Source organism: Gobio gobio (assembly GCF_949357685.1).
Source record: "Gobio gobio genome assembly, chromosome: 14".
Lineage (NCBI taxonomy): Eukaryota > Metazoa > Chordata > Actinopteri > Cypriniformes > Gobionidae > Gobio > Gobio gobio.
In genome coordinates, this window is record NC_137107.1 from 49,717,421 (window position 1) to 49,723,443 (window position 6,023).

Here is a 6,023-nt window from a genome sequence, read left to right on the forward strand (position 1 = left end):
CAACGGCTCTCTCAAACATGGGAAACGTGCGGATTCGGCGCCCGGGAACAACGTGCATATGCGTTCAACGATGGCTGGAAGATTTTGCAACTCTTTGGTATACAGATCAGTCGGGGGTACGGGGACAAAACTACTTGGGATTGCATGTGCTTAAAGGTGTTTTATCTTTGGTATGCCCGTCAGGCTTGAGTTACACCTTTAGTTTTAGCTGTGTGAGACGGATGCGACTACGGGGAGGGGGAAACCCAAAGAGCCGAAACCCTAGACGTCCCATGTTTGGAGAGAGGCAACGCCGCACCGATGCATTGTGGGAATGGAATTGCGGCGGGAGTAACTCTGAATCTTTGGTATTGTAGCTGATGAGGTTCTTGTTGTTCTTTCCATTTGGGTTGAAAAAACTGCATAGGCACACATTAAAGACAATCTTCAACTTCGTTTGAGAGACGCATCATTCGGGAGCCGCCGATGCTGTGGGAAAAGCTCCGTCGCATTAAAACCCTTCCGATCCCATTCTGCTTCCTGTTTTCCAATGTCTCCACCGATCCGAACACACAACAAAGACGCCGGCTCGGCGTCCCCGCTTTGTCATCTTTGCAGTTTTTTTTTTTTTGGTTGTTTTTTTTCCTTTTTGTTGTCCTTTGTTTGCAGAACAGTTAGGTGCAGAAAAAGTTTCTTTGGTGTCGATTTGTCAATAAATAGAAAAAGTCTTTAGTGTCCGTTTTGAGCGATCCGAAGAGGCCCTCAAGCGTTACCCGGGAGAGAACTGCTTACCGGCTCTCGGTTCAATAATACATGAGCACGAGTGATGGAACTTGAGATGGGTATATGAAAGAGAAGTTGGAAAGTAGCTAAAACTACGAGTGAAAGACCTTTGGAAAGCTAAACTGGTAGGCGTTGGTGTGGAGATTGTCCTCTTAAACTCTTGTAAAGGCCCTGATCACCAATGCCAGTAGCATAATACAGTTACTGTCGTGACAACGTGAAGCTGATGCGTGTGTGTGTGTGTGTGTGTCTCGTGTGTTTGAGAGACAGAAGCTCATTCTTCGGCTTTATCATCCTGAGTTATTTTTAAACCAAAGAAGAACGATCGGTGTGTGTGGTCCAGCCCCTGTTCTATTGCAAATTGAATGTGCTTCAGGATTGTGCTCACAAACCCGGCCGGCCAATAACGGTGTGAGAGATCTGCGTGTCCTTCGTGTTTGTTGTGCTTTGTGCTTCTGACGGGTGTTTTTCTAGCTCAAACAAGGCCCAGTGTGTTAGAAAATGCTGCTATCATGGGCGAATCTCACAAAACCCGCCGGATTTCACTCCAAAATGCATGAATATATTGTTTGCTGAAAATTAATTTCCATAATGCAAACCCTATTCTCATTACCGCAATAAAAATAACGATTACAGTAATGATAATCGAAAGAGAATTGGCATTAATGATAATTATTAAGTTTGTATGCATTACGCCATTGATACTGCAAATAATGCTTTTCTTACTAAGAATTTTTGTCGTTTCCAGTAAAAATATCTAAACATTATTAAATCAAGTTGCACTTAAAATATGTATTAAAAAACAATAAATAATATAATATATTAATATAATATATTTGTATATTTTATCATTATATAATATAATAATAATAATAATAATAATTTGTTTATAATTATATTTTAATTATTTTTCCGACCTCATTGGGAGATCGTATCTTGCTTTAAGAATGTTTATATATTTGTACTGGAAAATACGATTTTTTTTTGTTGCATTGAATTACATAAAATGTGACCTGGACGTGTGTTTATGAGATTTACCCTTATAGTTCAAAACATCTCGACACACACAATCACACACACTCACTCACTCACACTTGGGGAAATGAAAATCAAAGCTAATTTCGAGCGAATGCAGATGTGAAATGCAAAGCCTTTGTCTTCTCATCAGTTCAAAGCCAAGTGGAAAGTTAACAATGTTTTTGATTTGCTTTAATTTGTCATTCCTGAGGAATGATTCTTGCTTCGGACTGGAGAAGAGAAAGCAGTGTTTTATTTCCTGACGTTTGGCTCTTTGGATTTGTGTGTTTCTGGCTGTAAGCAGTGAGCCGGTAAGCAGTCTCTCTCCCCTCGTTGCCCTTCGGAACGATTTTCTCCTCTTAAAAAGCTTGCACCCTCCCCGGTGCACCCTTATCCATCGTCCCGCGTTCCCACCCCCCACCCTCCCTCCCTCCAGGATCACGCTTTGGTACAAGTGCTGGAGCTGGACGACGTGTTGCCCGGACTTCCCTCGTCCAGCCATTTGTCCAGGCTGCGTCTCCGGGCGTTCATGAAGAAGTTGCTTACAGTGTTCAGTTCCAGTCCCAGCTGCTGCGAGATGGTCAGCTGCATTTCTTTGGACGGACGCTTGTTCTCTTTAAAGATGGCCAGAAGTGTTCTTCGCTGCAGGTCCGTGAAAACCAGCCGCGATTTCTTTGGTGTATTGCTCCTGTCTTTGCTCGGGTCCTGCTCTTTTCTTTTGCACGCTTCGGGGGTTTCGTTTGTTAGAAAGGAGACACAAGAGAAAGAGAATAAACACGTTAGAATCAATCACATGTATATGACGTTTTATATTTATGCATTTGGATCAGTCCAATTACATAAAAACAATATAGCTGAATAAAAGGCATTATAATCAAGGCAGCGCGCATCAGACCAACTGCAACAATGAGTAAAGACATTTGGAGATGGTTTTAAGTTGAAAGCCCATAACTACAATCACTTGTGACATAATTGCTTATTAAGTTTGACCAATAGGTGGCGCTGTCACCAAATTGATGTGGTGTGCTCAGTGTCGGGTGTCAATGACAAGCACCAAGTTTGGTGTCAATACATCAAATCTTTCCAGAGATACAGCCTCAGGTGCATTTCGGCATTCGTTGATGCACAAATTTGGTCTATTGACATGAAATCCATAACTTTTTGCCGGCATGATCTGACGATGATCTTACTTGAATTTGGTGAAAATCAGACAAACAGTCTAGGAGGAGTTAAAAAAAAATGAGATTTTAAAGAAAATCAAAATGGCGGACAGTTTCATTTCAATAGGCAAAATTAATCAGAAGCTATTAGCATTTTAAAGCTACACTGTGTGATATTTTCCCCCATCTACACTCTAAAAAAAAAGGCTCGTAATCATAGGGGAACCTTTTTTAGTGCTATATAGCACCAATTTTGGTGCTTCAGTGGTTCTTCAGCGGTTCTTCAGAGGTGCTATATAGCACCTTACTCAAAGAACCGGTGAAGAACCTCTGAAGAACCGCTGAAGAACCTCTGAAGAACCGCTGAAGAACCGCTGAAGCACCAAAATTGGTGCTATATAGCACTAAAAAAGGTTCCCCTATGATTACGAGCCAAGAACCATTTTTGGTGCAATATAGAACCTTTTTTTTTTTTAGAGTGTAGCGGTGGAAAGGTATATGACCATCCAGAGAATTTTAGTTTCTGTTCCTCTCAATTCCGATTTCGTTTTAACTCCTACGGTGGCCGATTTAGTCCAAGATTAACCTGGCTTCCAGTTCGTCCTCGTCCACATTCGACACGGTGCCATCGAGTGTTAAAACGCGAAAGGCGAAGCTTGAATTTACGGGTATGTCCCTCTTTGGCTAATGTACTTTCAAGATGGAGGGGCAACATGGCGACCCGCATTTGAACCCTCACCCGTATGTATTTACAATGGCATATTATAAACTTACGAGAATACTTTATTACTTGAAAGAAGTAAATATACATCAATGAGCGCATATATTTTTTGAAAGAACTAAGTGTTTTTAGCTAAGAATAAACAAAAAAAGTTACACAGTGTAGCTTTAAAAAAAAAAGTCATTATTTTTTACCACAAGGTAGCAGTGCCTGGAAACTTTTTGTGTACCTTCAGGGCATGGTACTGACCAAGTTTCGTAATGATACACCAATGCTTTTGTAACACATAAATCAAAATGGCCGTAAAATACACAAAATACAAAATGGCCGACACCATAAATGGCCGATATAGGGAAAGTTGGGTATCGTTTGACTCGGCATGCTGCACCTAATCTAAAGAGACCAGTCTTGTGATTTTTGGTCAAACTCTTCAGAAGTAATAAGCAAACATATACATGTTTCATATATCGTGACCCCTAGGTGGCACTGTGTTGAAAGTAAAAGTAAATACTACACTAAAACAACAGGTGTAGAAACAAATTTCAATCAGAAATTGTTAGTAATTTTCACAAATAATTACAAAGAAACAGCAAGTAACACATTGAATTAAACTTTAAACTTTCAAGCAGTCTAGGAGGAGTTCAAAAAAGTGGGTTCCTAAAGAAAATCAACATGGCGGACACGAAGTTCAGCTAACTGTTGCAAAATTGTAAGGAATCTATAAAGACCAGTTTCATTACAATAGGCAAAATTAATCAAAAGCTATTAGCATTTATTTTCAATTCATTATTTTTTTACCACAAGGCGGCAGTGCCTGGAAACTTTTTGTGTACCTTCATGGCATTGTGCTGATGACACATACTAAATTTCACAAATAATTACAAAGAAACAGCAAGTAACACATTGAATTAAACTTGCATTTTTGAAAATCTTTTAAAAATAGTTTGAATTTGGTGAAAATCGGACAAACAGTCTAGGAGGAGTTTAAAAAAGTGGATTCCTAAAGAAAATCAACATGGCAGACAGGAAGTTCAGCTAACTATGGCAAAATAGGTAGAAATCTATAAAGACGAGTTTCATTACATTAGGCAAAATTAATCAAAAGCTATTAGCATTTATTTTAAATTCATTATTTTTTACCACTAGGCGGCAGTGCCTGGAAACTTTTTGTGTACCTTCATGGCATTGTGCTGATGACACATACTAAATTTCGTAATGATATGCCAATGCGTTCATATAAACATAATTCAAAATGGACGTAAAACACAAAATTCAAAATGGCCGATATAGGGAAAGTTGGGTATCGTTTGACTCGGCATGCTGCACCTAATCTAAAGAGACCAGTCTTGTGATTTTTGGTCAAACTCTTCAGAACTAATAAGCAAACATATACATGTTTCATATATCGTGACCACTAGGTGGCACTGTGCAGGTAAACCCTACACTAAAAAAAATGGGTGTAGAAACAATTTAAAATCAGAAATTGCTAGCAAATTCCACAAATAAGAAAGAGAAAATAAAGACACTGAATTAAACAAGAAATTCTGAAATAGAAAAACTTTTCAACCATTTCACATTTATTTCTAAAAAAAAGTCTATTTTATTTAATTTCATCTTTAATTCAATTAACAAAAACTAATTGTAATAGTTTTAGTTCACAATAACAGCACAGCAATCAGAACAAACCTCCTCTGTGCTGCAATAGATTCTGAATCAGGACCCTAACACCCAAACTGCTCTCAGATCAGTGGCGTCTCACAGGAAAGCTTTAGATCATTTGAAGAGAGGTGAGATTCCCTCCAGGTAATTGCTTCTGTGACCACCAAGATTCCCCGAGTAATTCACTCGCGCTCATGTGGAGGTTCTGGGTTTATTTTTAGGGTCTATTATCATGATTGAGTCCAGAGAGCAAAAACACATGATCGCCTGATAATTAGAGCGAGATCCGACACTGACAACATCAACCAATCAACAACCAATAACAAATACATATATAGCGACATTTCCCCAGCCCACTGGAAGAAATCTGTTCCTGTTTGAAGCATAAACTCGCTAGTTTTGATCAATTTGTCATGAAGCAAGACTTAAGATCTTCAGTCGTTTTGCTTCTCCAGTAAATGTGTCTTGATTTAAGAATGTTTGTAATGGAAATACTGAGGAAATAAATAATTTTTAAGTAAAAAAAGTACAAAAACATACAAGCTAGCTATCCAAAATCTAATACATTACACAAGCTCGCTTGTTCTGCTCAGCCCAGAATGCCCTTTGTGACATGCTGGTTCGAAAATATGTGAAATAAGTAGGGCTAAAAGTTTCTTTTAGTAGTTGTTCATTTAAGCCATTTGTCGACTAAGCACTTTTAT

General features: G+C 38.8%; 1 protein-coding gene across 2 annotated transcripts in view; it reads right to left on the minus strand.

The window, feature by feature from the left end:
* Positions 1 to 1,751: 1,751 nt before the first annotated feature.
* Positions 1,752 to 6,023, minus strand: part of onecut2 (one cut homeobox 2) — a 34,883-nt gene continuing 30,611 nt past the window's right edge. For both annotated transcript variants that reach the window (XM_079834443.1, XM_079834444.1), the window contains exon 2: positions 1,752 to 2,504. In XM_079834443.1, the coding sequence (XP_079690569.1) occupies positions 2,218 to 2,504 (287 nt within the window). In that variant the 3' untranslated portion in view covers positions 1,752 to 2,217. The remainder of the gene's footprint in view (positions 2,505 to 6,023) is intronic.